The sequence below is a fragment of the Nomascus leucogenys genome, chromosome 22a (assembly GCF_006542625.1).
Source record: "Nomascus leucogenys isolate Asia chromosome 22a, Asia_NLE_v1, whole genome shotgun sequence".
Lineage (NCBI taxonomy): Eukaryota > Metazoa > Chordata > Mammalia > Primates > Hylobatidae > Nomascus > Nomascus leucogenys.
In genome coordinates, this window is record NC_044402.1 from 134114349 (window position 1) to 134127232 (window position 12884).

Consider the following 12884-nt stretch of genomic DNA (forward strand, 5'->3'; position numbering starts at 1 on the left):
GGAAATGGTATTAATATACATACATAGACATAGATATATTTATCTATAATAATCATTTTTATATTAATGTTAATGAATTACTAGTACTTAGCAATTAACTAGCATTGGTAATGCTTTTGGTGGAAATTAAGTGTGTGAAAAATACATTAAAGAACAATTCCATAGTGAGAAATCACAGGGAATTGTGAAAAGGAAATATAAATGAATGGCTGCTAGAAGATAAAGTGGGAAAAAAAACCCCACAAAACATTTTTTAAAATCTGTCCTCCAAAAAGAGTTATTCAGATGTCAGTCTCCCTTAGAACAAATAGATATCCTGGACCCAAAGGGCTTAGCCAGTAAAGCACAGAGAGAGACCTCACATCAGTACTGGGATAAAACACCAATATGTGGCAGAGGGATTTTCAGAAATGTCAAAGTGCTGATATAATAAATCCCTGCCATATTAGAAAGGAGCTGGAATGTGCAAAACTTAAGATGCATGAAAATAACACCAGGGAGGTGTTCCACTAAGCTAAACAGTAGTTGCCTCTCATTTCTCCTCTTATCAAAGTATCTCTTCTTTCCTGGAATGGAAAATAACTATGAATTATACTACATGAATGGCTACTGATATATGAATGTGATGAATAAATTTGAGAAATGTCAGAATTCTATGTTTGTTACTTTGTTTTACTTTTCTCTCTTAGCTCTCACATGGCAAAAGATATCAGTTGCTTTAGTCCTGACTTTCTTTTGTCTTATATTTTGCTTGACTGTACAGAAAGAAAACCAGAAGTATTCTGTTAAATTCCTTAATTAGCAAATTAAGTACTCCCACCTGGGGGAGGAGGTAAGGCTATATTGGATTTGCCAGATTGAGGAAGAACATATGTCAAGATTATAAAATAACTGTATATTAAGAAAATGAAGACAGCCATCTATTTTCATAGTAGTAAACAAAGAAAGCAAAGCTCAACAAGCTTCTCAGTGGCAGAAATAAAAATATATACATCTTTTTTCACAACAGTAATTGCAAAAAGGAGGGATACTTATGAAACACTGAGGTACAAATAAAGTTTTCCCTGGAGAGAAGGAAGTTGGGTGAACTGTTGGGTTGAAAGCCTTAAAAATTCATTATTGTAAAAAATTAAAATACAGATAATGATGTAAATATCTTTTCAATCCTTAGTGTCAACAGCTTCAAGTATATCCTCGAGACTTTTTCTAACAAGTTGACTTGTACTAACTACAAAGTGGGGACCCTGGGAAAAAGCAGGTATCTGTCTTTACCTTTGCTGCTTTAACCAGCCTGTCACAAGTTCCACAGTGGTACAAGTTGTCACAATCAAAAACTTCCTCTTCTACATACATGTTCCAGAGAGCATCTTCCAAACCAGATACATTTTTGACTGCTACTGTTAGATCTAAGAAGTCTTCCTGAAATAGACATGAATACAATATTGAAAAACAATTTCAGAGGTTTACAAACACATCATCAACTCACATATATATTGGGAATAATCAGATACATGTTTTCTAAAACATTACAAATAAAGATGTAGATCTCCTGATTAGATGTTGTGAAGTTCATAACACTAAATTATCCTTCTTTTGAAATCAAACTATAATTTAGCTTAAAATATATCAGAAAAAAGTAAGAAAAGTTTATGAATTTACTACAGATACAATAAAATCTGTTTTATGAGGAAATATAAACCACAATAAGACACCTATCTGAATTCAGAAGTGCATATATACGAGGTATACAGTACTGTTTTAGACTCTAGACTATAAGAGCAAGGGCAGGGTTGAATTTTCTAATGTAAACTCCATTTCTTTATTTTCTTTTGCTAGGGTTGCCTTAAGATATACTAAAGAAGTTATAAGAAAAAAAATTATATGAACAGCCTGGTCAATATGGTGAAACCCTATCTCTACTAAAAATACAAAAAAATTAGCTGGGTGTGGTGGCGCATGCCTGTAGTCCCAGCTACTTGGGAGGCTGAGGCAGGAGAATTGCTTGAACCTGGGAGGTGGAGGTCGCAGTGAGCCGAGATTGCGCCACTGCACTCCAGCCTGGGCAACAGAGTGAGACTCCATCTCAAAAAAAGAATTACATTAAGCTAGGATAAGAAGGTCTTCCTATGAAAATTCAAGAGAATAGTTTGGAAAAAGAGGGTTTATGAAATCTGCTGTAACTACATTTGAATCATATAAGTCTAGTAATAAGCACTTACAATTCGGCAAGTTTAATTCATATTTATAGTTCTGTATGTGTGTGCAACAGCTTTATTTTAAGAGATTTTGGGGAATGAAAATAGGGCACGGCCGGGTGCGGTGGCTCACGCCTGTAAACCCAGCACTTTGGGAGGCCAAGGCGGGAGGATCACGAGGTCAGGAGATCGAGACCATCCTGGCTAACACGGTGAAACCCCATCTCTACTAAAAATACAAAAAATTAGCCGGACGAGGTGGCGGGCGCCTGTAGTCCCAGCTACTCGGGAGGCTGAGGCAGGAGAATGGCGTGAACCCCGGGGGACGGAGCCTGCAGTGAGCCGAGATTGAGCCACTGCACCCCAACCTGGGCGACAGCAAGACTCTGTCTCAAAAAAAAAAAAAAAAAAAAAAAAAAAGAAAATAGGGCGCTTCTTAACTCATGAAGATTTTAAGTACTAAAAGTAACATTTATACAGTATATGGTTTATAATATATATGTGAAAAGTTAATGTCTTTAATTTATAATGGCCTTACATACGTTGTTTTGAAAATACTCTGATTTACTACATCATAGTTAAGTCAAGCATGTAGTAATTCAAAGACACACACAACATCTTAATTATTTCCAAACTTAAAAAATCACTTTTTTTTTTTTTGAGACGGAGCCTTGCTCTGTCACCAGGCTGGAGCGCAGTGGTGCAATCTCGGGTCACTGTAACCTCCACCTCCTGGGTTCAAGTGATTCTCCTGCCTCAGCATCCTGAAAATCACATATTTTTATATACACATCTATTTTCAAAAAAGCAATTAACACATTTGAAAATGGTAATTTTGGGCCAGGCGCGGTGGCTCATGCCTGTAATCCCAGCACTTTGGGAGGCCGAGGTGGGCAGACCACGAGGTCAGGAGATCGAGACCATCCTGGCTAACATGGTGAAACCCCGTCTCTACTAAAAAAATACAAAAAATTAGCCAGGCATGGTGGCGGGCACCTGTAGTCCCAACTACTCGGGAGGCTGAGGCAGGAGAATGGCGTGAACCCGGGAGGTGGAGCTTGCAGTGAGCCGAGATCGTGCCACTGCACTCCAGCCTGGGCGACAAAGCAAGACTCCATCTCAAAAAAAAAAAAAAAAAAAAAAAGAAAATGGTAATTTTGTCCTCATATAAATACACAAACTTCCTTGGCATAAATAACAAAAGCAGCCTTTTATTAAAGGATCAGTGATGAATTCAGTGATAATTGACTATATAAGATTTGTAGGGCAAACAGGATTATATTTACATGAGCAAATTTCCAATTTGATTAAATGGGCAATATGTGTCATTACAAAGAACTGAAGGTTATACTAACTAACACAGGATTACAATAGCTTTATATGTAATATATAAACACAAGCACACATATATAAATGAACTTTCTGAAGAATATTAATAAACTAAATCCAATATTTAATTACAGATGTTTGTCAAATTAAACACTCCTTGGTCCTCAGTATTATCTATTTTTATTACCTCCCTAATTAACTTTCTTTATAATATTCCAACCATGATCACACTGGCTTCTCACATGAGGCCACAGTCTTCTATTTGTAAATATCCCCCAAATCTATTTTCCAAATATTAGGGTACTGAATAAAAGATTAAGTTTCAAGATATTTGCTTCTTTCAATCTACATGGAGAAATCTGGATTATAGGCTCATGATTTAGGTATAGTTAGAAGAAAAAAAACTCAATAAATTACTTTTAGTAATAAACACTTTAATCCTTGTGTGGCATTATACATCATACATTTAATTACATGGATTATAATTTACAACATAACTTATTACTAAAATACTGTGCATATTTACCTGCCTCTCGCTGACGTTCTTACATTCTTTACAAACAATCTGGTTAACAATGGTTCCATGATACAGACGATTGATGAGGTCATGACCGGAGGTCCCAACTAAAGAAGTTTCCAAAGCGCTGAAGAGGATTCGATTCAGTTCCTGCACATCATGTTGCCTCATTTCCTACAAAACAGGTAACTTTTAGATGTAATTCTGGGCTTCAGATTTTTTAAAACATTAAAAAAACAAACACTAGTCAATAAAAACTCAAGATTTATCAAGCAATCCGAAGATCAAATATAAGAATGACTCAGCAAAACAAGCTGAGCTGGTTAAGAGATTACCACCTATTTTTATTTATACTAAAAAACGAAAATACGAACAGGCTGTGTTCAGTGTGTACATATAACTCAATTCCTTTGACACCCAGAATGTGCATTTATTCTTGTGGGAAACCATACACATGGCCATGCCACAGAAAGCAGAGAGGGATATACCAGGCACAGACCAGTGTCTAAGAGCTGGCAGTGTCTGCACAGGAACACCTCACTGAGATCAGAGCACATGTCAATAGTCTGAATCATCAACAATAGAAAAGAACTAGAATGTACTGCTTTGAGGTAAAAACAACTAAAACAAGACTAACACGGTGTTACTGAGAAAAAAATCCTGATGGAACTTGCTTTAATCCATTATGAGTCACGCAGTTGTGTGTGAACTTCTGCTTAAGAAAAATTTATAACCAAACCAAGGGGCACGCCAAGACTGAGAAGTGGAGAAGAGGAGGAAGAGCAGCTGGGGGAGAGCCAGGAGAGTGAGGCCCCAGGACTTGGCACAGGGATGTCACTTTTGACTTCAACAAAAAAAGTAGAAAGGAAGGAGAGGAACAAATGGAGAGTTCAGAAGCAGAGGCGATAAGGGAAGACAATATCAAAAATAAGTTTCAACCAAGAGCAATAGCTCATGCCTAAAATCTCAGCTACCTGGGAGGCCGAGGCAGCAGGACGCCCTGAACCCAGGGCTGCAGTGAGCTATGATCATGCCATTGCACCCCAGGCTGGTGAGAGAGTGAGACCTCATCTCAAAAAAAAAAAAAGTTTCGTGTGAAGAGCAGCAGATAAAGTGGATGAAAGCTGGAGGATTTCTATCTTGCCTTTTAAAATACAAGATCCTCAAGGATGTAATTTATCTAATATCACTGGCTATGATGGGATAGAAAACTTGTGGAAGTTTTCAAGCTGTTTCTAAACAATCCTACACTTGGCAAAGATACCACAGAGTCCTTCTCCTACCACTGCAGGTCCAGTCCTAGAGGGTTTTCTGCAAGACCTTATTTAGACAAAAAACAAAAAAAATATTCACAGCATTAAGAAGTAAGAAACCAGTAACTTAGTGAAGCTCATTATCAAAAACAAAGAAAAATCTATCAATCAATGACTAGATTTAAAAAAAAAAAAAAAAAACATGTGGCATATCCAACCAATAGAATCTCATTTGGCAATAAAACGGAATGAAGTATCGACACATACTACAACATAAATGAACCCTGAGAACAGTACTTTAAGTGAAAGAAGACTGTTATGAGACCACCTATTGGATCACTCCATTTCTATGAAATGTCCAGAATAGCAAATTCATAGAGACAGAAAGGAGGTCAGTGGTTGCCAGCGGCTGAGTTGAGGGGGATGGAAAGTTACTGCTAACGGGTATGGAGTTTCTTTTTGGCGTGGTAAAAATTTTCTAAAATTGATTGTAGTGATAGTTGAACAACTCCGTGAATATGCTAAAAAACACCACTGAACTGTACCCTTTAAAAGAGTGAATTTTGTGGCATGTAAATATATCTCAATACAGTGTTTTTTTTGTTGTTGTTGTTAAAGGGATTAACGCCAAATACCAGCCCTACACAAGAAATTTAACATACTTGTTTAGGGAATGTATTATTACTCCATTTTGCTTCAAAGTCCATGCCTTACCTCCTTAATCACATAGTTAGTATCACCTAGTTAAGGAGTGTTCCTGGTTAGAAGACCACCCTTCAGAGTTTACCATTAAAGGCAATATAACAGTATTCCTATCATTTGCTCTTTAACTTCTGTGATAGTTGCCTATACCTGTCTTTGCAGGATTACATCCATCTATTCCATATAAAAATGGTAGACTGGGATTTGTTTGGATTTGTATAGCTATAACAGCTCATCAATATTGGCAACAAGCACCTTTACTCATTGCTGACAAGTGTGTAGTGTTTGTATACAGTAGAATGCCTTTTAGAACTCAAACAGGAAAGTGAGAGAAAGCCCACATACAACAAGATTCATAAAGAAATGGAGAAGGTCAGGAGAAAGTCAGGACAGGAATAAAAAGACCTGCCAAGAACCATTTCACTTTTTTGACTGAAGCAAACCTTCAAATCAGAACATGTGGATTCAAACACAAAGCACATAACACAGAATTTTTAAAAATTTACTTACAATGTAATTGATCCATTATTGTTGGTCAAAGACTAAAAAACTGATCAACAGTTTTCTATATAAATGGTAGGTAATCTCCATGTAATAGGTGTTGTATCTCAACTAGACTACATAAAGACTCTTAGGGTAGAAATTGTAAAAATCAGCTCTTGTACTTCTCCCCGTTTTTCTAATCTTCTCCCCAGCCCCAAATCACACCCATTCATAAAATCCTGTATACAGCAAGTTCTAAAAATATATATTTCTGGCTTGTAATTTTTTAATGTGAGAAGGAAACATTCAAACAATATGTTGAGACCCTAAGACAAAATTAAAGGAAGTTAGGTAACATTAAACCAGTCTTATTCTTTCCTCTATTGCTGGTAACTCTTCCTTAGAGAGCTGACCCTCGTACCTCATTACTGGTCCACCCAAAGCTGTCAGTGAGGTCTGTTGTGGATGCAGCTTCCTGGTCTAAGAGCAGAAGCTGAGCAAACAAGCGCTGTAACTGTAAAGGGATGATTCGAACCTGAATGAGAAACAAACATATTTCTAAATGAATTCTTTAAATGTTGATTGAGGCTTTTGAAAACAACTGCATACTAGCTTTTTTGTATCTTCCAGTTCATTCAGGAGAAAGTTTATAAATATCCTATTATAAGGGAAAAACTAATTATGATTCAGTTCTTCTGTGAAAATTATAATTCAATCTAAAAAAATAATAGTTATTTGGAGTTTTCTACCTTGATATGGTTCAGATAAACATTAAAACTCAAATAGGCCTTAATAAACCACTCAATTGATTACAGATTGACAGTAGTTTGAATCTCTTCTAATAGTCCATTATTTCTCTAAAATATCTCTGATACACATAATTTCCCCTCTGTAGAAATTTTCCAGGCACAATACTGTATCTCGCTCTGGAGTTCTCAGCACACCCTGCCTCACTTTCTCTTGGCTCCAAGCGAGTTCCTGCCTTACTTGATGTGGTGAGGGCTGGGGCAGACTGAGCAATGTTGCTCAGAGTCTGGTCTGTAGGCCAGACTTTAAGTATTGAAAGGAGAATAAGCATTTAGAAATTGTAATGGCAATTTGACATTCCCATGGCATTTTTATTATATACTAGAAAATGCTAATCTGCAACAGATTGGGAATAAAAAGAAATACACAAAAACAGGTCCTTTGCCACACAGGTAACCTGAGAAGCACTGGGCTAGATCATGAAAGACTCCTTAGAGTACAAATTTGAGCCTGAACATGATAAGAAACTTTTGAGCTATGTTTAAGCAGGGATGAACATGATTAGATCTGCACTTTAAATATCACCACAGTAACAAACAAAATAATAAATTAACTCATTACTTAATTTATTTCCAGAGTACCAAATTGAAAGAATACTAGTCTCTATTTTTTTTGTGGGCGGAGAGGTGGGTATTGTTGCAAAAAAATGCTTTAAATAGACTTCTGGGTGAAGCTAATGTGGATGTTCTGCAAATATTTCCTTCACCAGAAGAAAGAATAAGCATAGTAAAGAGTGTTACATGTTTATAAAGCAGTAGCAGTATTGTACTTGGAAAACTGATTCTTTCTCAGAAGGAAAATTCCATTACCCATAGGGTATAGGCCAAGTCACTTTCTGAAAATAAACAGCATGTTTGATAATTAATAAAATTATTGCTTTGTGAATAAGTCACTTAATTCCTTCTTTAAAAAAAATTTCCTGAATACGCTAAAACACCCAGTAAATCATAGATGTAATACCTTTGCATCGGGTTTATCCTTATCTTCAAACAAACCAAGCTCTTCTGGGCCAAGAGAAAATAGAGCTTCTAAAGAAAAAGGTAGAATCAGAGATGCAAACAACATCATTTCATTTTAAAAAATTGTTTCAGAAAGCCAAGACCACCTTTATGTAAAATCAAGTAGATTCAGAAATATGATTGTGGCAGTATTTATACCTTACTCTATACACTTTACTTTCCTGTAACATTTTTAACCAGTGATTCTAAGAAAATAGTGTCATGCTAAGGCTTCAGCATTTCCTAATTCTAGGAAAGGAAAATAATCTTTATGCATAAAACTAGAAACAGTAACATCAGAAATCTTTCACGGCTTCCCACTGTCTATGGCATCAGGTCCCAAAAGCCGAAAGGAATCTTAGGAAATACAGTAGTGTTGCAGTTTTCCTGCCACATGTAAGGCTAACAACCATCCTTTCGTGGGAAGGATCCCCTTTTACTCTGAGATGCCCTTTTTTTTGGTGTGAAAATATCTTTTCCATGTTGAAGGAAGTAACAGATGACAGTGGTCTTATCTGGAAAAAGAAGGTGGCAACCCCATGTGAGTCTCCAGAATTTCTTTATCACCCAACATCTAGGTGATGTGCCACCCAATGGGGCATATCTGAATCTTTTGAGAAGTCCGTATCCGAGCCCAGGTAGGAACTCTTACTGGGAAACTCTTATATCCTCCAGGGATACAAGGAATGGATAAATGTGTCTCCCTATTGAAAAACTACTGCTACCCTAGTGCTTACTGTTAATGAATGTTATATTCTTTCTAAGTGCTGGGACTGGGCAAAAATGAACTACAAATCTACAAGTTAAAGCATAAAACCATACAAAAACTTTTATAATAATCTCCCAGTACTCTCAGCTACATTGTAATGGAGTACAATGGAACCCAATCTAGCCCTATTATTTAAAATACTATTCCAAAATTTTTCTCCCCCAGTTCTCTGACAGTCCTTATCCTTTCCAAATTATACCTCCCTGTCAATTAGCATCAGGATTCAGGCTAAGCTATACAAGCAGTCCACATTGTGCACTAAGATGTCAAATCATGTGCTTGGCCAGCAATCCCCTCTGCTGGAGAGGACGCTGGCCTGGACTCTCAGTACTACTCTTGCCTAATGGTACTCTCCATGACCTGCCCTACACTTCACCATCTTCCTCAGTCCCTCTGAGGCTACGTTTCTACTTCAAGTTGTCCTTTAACTTCAAACTATATTAAAACCTGGAAAAGTGTTATCCCTATTAGGGATCTACTTATTAGTGCTGGAAATTTCTACTGGTGGAATTACTGCTTGCATCAGGGAGATATTTTTATGGAGGGGATCAAGTCAAGGCTAAGAGGTACCACTTAAATCCCACATGCAATCCAACCCATTAAATTGCTCCTGGGAAGGTAACAGTGGTAAATATTTACTAAATCTCTGGAGGCAGGAAGTCTTTCTAAGCTTAGAAGCAACAGAAGAACCACAAAGATTTGATAAATGTGGTGGTAGTAGGGAAGAGGAACATGGCAAACCAGATACAGGATGAGTCAGGCTGTCTGTCCTCCTAATATGGAGACACTGTGGAGAGCTGAGCTCCAAAGCCATGTAGTGCTGGGGACCGCAATCAGGGCCAGATGAAGGCAAAGTAATGTTCACACTGAGCTCATGGGAACACAGCTCCTAGGACCCTTGTGGAGGAAGCTGGTTTGCAGAGATGGGATATGGGAGAAATATATAGAAACAGGGGCAAGAAATCAAGGGTCCAGTAAGGTCAGGCTGGCTTCTTGCAGTTGATTTCTGAGATCCCCTATATTCTTATAATAACCCCCCTTTTAAATTTAGCTAATTTGGGTTGTGGGTCTGTTTCTTGCACACAATCCCTTACCTAAAATCTCTGGGTCTTTGGAATTCAGAATTCCAGAGTTTATAAAGATAATATGAAAAAAGTATTTTTATATATATATAAAATGTTACATTCCCAGCAGGGTCTGGGACAGTTTCCATTAATCCAGCAGATTAATATTCCTATAATGAATGTATGAATATTCACCCACATGAGATAACTTAAAAACTGTAAATAGCCTCACACCAGGTCTGGTTCTAAAGCCAAACAAGTTCAGGTGAGATCAGATGAGCATGTGAGCCTTCCGGATTTCAGAAATGCGTATGAACAAACTGTGCACCCATATAAATAATATGACACCCTTCCCCACTCCAAAAGGTAGATATAATTAGTTGATAACTCTGGCTTAAGTGTTTGTTATTTTGGAGAAATTTTTAAAACTCAACAGTGTAACAATAATGAAGACTGATACTTATGACAATTGTCTCTATGTTGTACTATAAATTATAGGAATTAAAAATATATATATTGTTTTATTTTTTTACTAAACATTATTGTCATCACCCAGGATATATTTAAGATTAAGCTTCACATTTCTCTGCAGAGGGAATTACCAATTTGTATCTTACATTTGCAACAATAACACATACTGTAGAATAATCTTTAAGATAATTGGTCTATTTGTGATTCTGCATAATTAATTACATGTAAGAAGACGGTACATATTGCTAGTCAAATGTACATAACATAGCATACCTCTGAATTCAGGTGTGAAATGAAGAGTTTGAAGAAGGGAATTGAGGTAACAGGTTCCACCCTGATTTCTGATTCCGCTTAAATGGTGAATTCTCTAGGAGCAGGCGGCTCCAAAGCTTTAGTCTTTAATTCTTCCCTTTTCCATACTGATTATTAGACACAGTGGAATACTCCTCTTCAAATAGGTCCCAAACATTGTGAAACTAAATGCTACCTTTAAAAAAGTGACATATAAATGCTTTTATTTTTAAATAAATTTTCCCCCAAATCCACTACCTTACACTTGGGAGTCGATTCTGTTGTTTCTTAGAACACAGGACTACTGTTTCCATGTACAGTAGTTGGGTTTTGGAGGCAGCAAGATCTAGATTTTTTTCATCCCTATCAGGATCCTAACTACCTGTGTGACCCTGGATATGTTAATCTGTTTTCTTATGTGTAAAATGGGATACCATCTGTCTCTTCGGGTCATTTAAACTATCAATGGCATAACGAAAGAAGGGCACTTAGTGTACAGGGTTTGGCCCACAATAAGTAATAGCTGTTTTTAAAAGGCACGTTCACATCACTATAAAAAAGAAAACCTGTCACCACAACTAATCCACTGCCGGTATGGCAAAGCCAACCCTAGATTCTGAGAATCAACTCACTAAAATCTCTGCTTGTCACACCCTTCAGTACTATATACCAGATTATGACATTTAAATTAAACGGATCAAGTTACTTTTTTCAGAGCAGTTTAGTACATAGTCCGAAGCTGTTGGGCCGGAAGTTAGTTCACTGGGGAGGGAGGGGGGAAGGGGGCGGAGGGCGGGGGAGACTGCCATTAAAATTATCAGCCTAAAGGCCTTCCAATATGTATCACTAATCCCATCGTTAGCCCTGGGGGCCTAGGTGACTTCCCCAAGGTTTCACATCGAATGTGGCGGAGGGTCACTTGGAGATGAGAAACGTAAAGCGCCTAGCATAGGTACCAAGTGACAGGAAGCGCTGAAATGCAATTATTTCTCTTTTCCTCGGAAGAAAACTATAAAAAAAACACAACTCGAGAGTCTAGCCTTGAGCTCGTTGTCTGCATTCCTGAATTCCCAACTCCTACGGCCGGCCCGAGGCCCTCCAAGCCACCACAGGCCCAGGGGCGCAAAAAGGCAGAGGTCCCGTGGCCCGAGACCACTGCCCCGACTCCAGGAGAGCGCCGCGTCCTCAGGCAGGGCCTGGGCCGCTCTCGCCTCGCCCTCCTCAGACTGTGCCACCAACACTGTCCCTACGCTTCCCACGTCCTCCGGATCCCCGGCCGCCAGCCGCACTTACTGCCTAAAGCCCAGACCCCCGCCCTGGCCAAACGCGAAGCAAACGAACCCGCCCAACTGGGCGCCGCCATGTTGGCGAGGGCGGGTCTCCAGAAAGTGATTTATGGATCGGTGGACTATGCTTCCAGGATGCCCCGCTGGAGCGCCGGCCCCCTCGCACGGGGCCTTATGGGAAATGTAACTCTTGTGCCAAGAGCTTGGGAAACTGGAGCGGGGCGGTGAGCTCGCTTACAAGTCCGCTGGTGAGTTCGCGGGGTCCACTCGGCCAGCGGACCACTCATTCGTTCACATTATAGATTATATAAATATAATCTTATATTTATAGATTATATAAGATATATTTATATTATATAATCTATCTTATATTTATATAATCTTATATAAGATTACATTTATATAATCTTATATAGTTATATAATCTTATATGAGATTACATTTATATATAATCTCATATAAGATTATATTTATATAATATAGATTTATATTTATATATTATATATAATATAAAATATATTTCTATATTATATATAATATAGAAATTAATATATTATATATATTATAATGTATTTATATATTATATATTATTATATATATAATATAGAAATATATATATTATATATAATAATGTATTATATATACATTATAATATAGAAATATATATTTCTATATTATATATAATATATAAATATAAATATATTATATATAATATATTT

The 12884-nt window shown here is 37.4% G+C and overlaps 1 protein-coding gene across 4 annotated transcripts in view; it reads right to left on the minus strand.

Annotated features, from left to right (window-relative positions):
- Window positions 1-10936, minus strand: part of USP40 (ubiquitin specific peptidase 40) — a 93192-nt gene extending 82256 nt beyond the window's left edge. For 3 of the 4 annotated variants that reach the window (XR_004027969.1, XM_030803616.1, XM_030803618.1), the window contains exons 1-3: window positions 6901-6980; window positions 4051-4215; window positions 1273-1419 (exon numbers count right to left, since the gene is read on the minus strand). Coding sequence is in view for 3 of the 4 variants with exons in the window: in XM_030803616.1 (XP_030659476.1) it covers window positions 1273-1419; window positions 4051-4212 (309 nt within the window). In the remaining variant the exon portion in view is untranslated. Of the gene's footprint in view, window positions 1-1272; window positions 1420-4050; window positions 4216-6900; window positions 7015-8246; window positions 8315-10861 lie in introns of those variants that run through there. The other variant, XM_030803617.1, reaches the window with a different exon arrangement.
- Window positions 10937-12884: the final 1948 nt, after the last annotated feature.